The sequence below is a fragment of the Chiloscyllium plagiosum genome, chromosome 18 (assembly GCF_004010195.1).
Source record: "Chiloscyllium plagiosum isolate BGI_BamShark_2017 chromosome 18, ASM401019v2, whole genome shotgun sequence".
Lineage (NCBI taxonomy): Eukaryota > Metazoa > Chordata > Chondrichthyes > Orectolobiformes > Hemiscylliidae > Chiloscyllium > Chiloscyllium plagiosum.
In genome coordinates, this window is record NC_057727.1 from 2,565,783 (window position 1) to 2,567,580 (window position 1,798).

The 1,798-nt window shown below is 47.2% G+C and overlaps 1 protein-coding gene across 3 annotated transcripts in view; it reads left to right on the forward strand.

Annotated features, from left to right (window-relative positions):
* Positions 1-1,368, forward strand: part of LOC122559185 — a 14,479-nt gene extending 13,111 nt beyond the window's left edge. Inside the window, exon 6 of one of the 3 annotated variants that reach the window (XM_043708564.1) lies at positions 1,053-1,368. In XM_043708564.1, coding sequence (XP_043564499.1) covers positions 1,053-1,267 — 215 coding nt within the window. In that variant the 3' untranslated portion in view covers positions 1,268-1,368. The remainder of the gene's footprint in view (positions 1-1,052) is intronic. The other 2 variants (XM_043708565.1, XM_043708566.1) reach the window with 2 other exon arrangements.
* Positions 1,369-1,798: the final 430 nt, after the last annotated feature.

Sequence of the window (1,798 nt, forward strand, 5' to 3'; positions counted from 1 at the left end):
CAGGTTTTGCAATTCCTGCGGTGACAGGGGAAGGTGCCAGGATGGGAGGGTGGGTTGTGGGGGGGGGGGCGTGGTTTCCAGCATCTGCAGTCATTGTTTTTAACTAGGTTTGGTTCTGGGCTTTACGCTTCAGGGGGAGATTCGGAAGGAGGATTAACGCAGCTTCACCAGAACGACCCTGGGCCTGAAAGGGTTAAGCTACCGGGACAGACCAGGCTAGCATTCCCTTGAGTACAGAAGACTAAGGGGTAACCGATAGGAGTTTCAGGGTAGACCGGGGGGTGGGGAGGGATCATATTTGCACTGATTGAGGGGAGCAGTGGGCAGGAGAGGTCAGAACAAGGGGCCAGTTTAGAGTAGGCCATCCAGGAGTGATGTCAGGAAACAGTCCCTGAACTGGAGTGAAAATTAGGAACTCATTCCTCCTCAGAAACATTGTCGAGACTTGGGGTCAAGTGTAATTGTCAAAACCATGACTGATTATTAAAAAATTGATCCATGGGATGAGAGAGTCATTGGCAGATCTGGCATTTATGACCTCATCCCTAATTACCCCAGAGGGCAGTTAACGGTCAACCACATTGCTGTGGGTCTGGAGTCACATGTAGGCCCGACCAGGTAAGAAGGGCAGTTTCCTTCCCTAAAGGACATTAGTGACCTAGATGGGTTTTTCCTGACAATTGAAAATGGATTAATGATCTTAATTCCAGATTTTTAAATTCAATTCAAATTCCACCATCTGCCATGGCAGGATTCAAACTTGGGTCCCCAGAACATTACCAGGGTCTCTGGATAAACAGTCCAGTTATCACTGATACCCCTAGGCCATCACCAGCCCATTGATTTTCCTGAGGGGCTGCTGACTGCAGATCCACAGCCATACGGGGTAACCCTTAGCTGCTCTTTGGCCAAGCCAGCTGTTCTGTTCAGGGGCAATTAGGGACGGGTAATAAAAACACATGAATCTGTCTCCCTATGTTACGTGGCTCAGTGTTGAATTTTGTTTGATAATGCTCTTGCAAAGTGCCTTAGAATGTTTTGCTCTAATTAAGGGTGCCATATCAATGCAAGATGTTGCTGTTTCTTAATGCTGAACATTTTGACGTCTCACAGTCAAGGCTTGGAGTGCCAATGGGATTATCACCCACAGGTTTACTGGACACACCCGGGCAATCACAAACCTGCTGATCCATCCGGAGACCCCTTCCATCTTCATCTCCTGTTCAAAGGATGGTTCGATCAGGTTCTGGTCACTGGACATCTATAGCCAGCTTCTGAGGTGAAGACCCACTGTCTCGGGAACAAAGACTGAGTCATATTTCTCTGGCATCTTTCTATCTCTCTCAGAACATCCTAATGCAAGTCAGAACAGGGAACCAATTTGCATGCAGGAAGATCCCAAAGGCAGAAATGGGGAATATCACCAACTGACATGTTTGGGCCAATGTCTCTCTCTGTCTCAGTGTAGCACCTAGGGAGTGCTGGCCAGTCAGAGATGCTGGACATTGAAGCTCTGCCTGTTCTTATAGGTGGATGTAAAAGGCCCCTATTTCAAAATAAACCAATGGTTTTTCTGTCCAGTGTCCTGGATAGTACTTATCCCTGATGTAGCATCAGGGAACCAGGTTATCTACTCATTGTCATTTATGGGAGCTTGCTGTTCACAAGATGGCTGCTGTATTTCCTGCAGTACCTCAAGTGGCCACACTTCAAGAACACTTCATCGGATGTAAAATGCTTTGGGATGTCCTGACTTTGTCAAAGCTGCTATACAAATGCAAGCCTTCCTTTTCTTTAT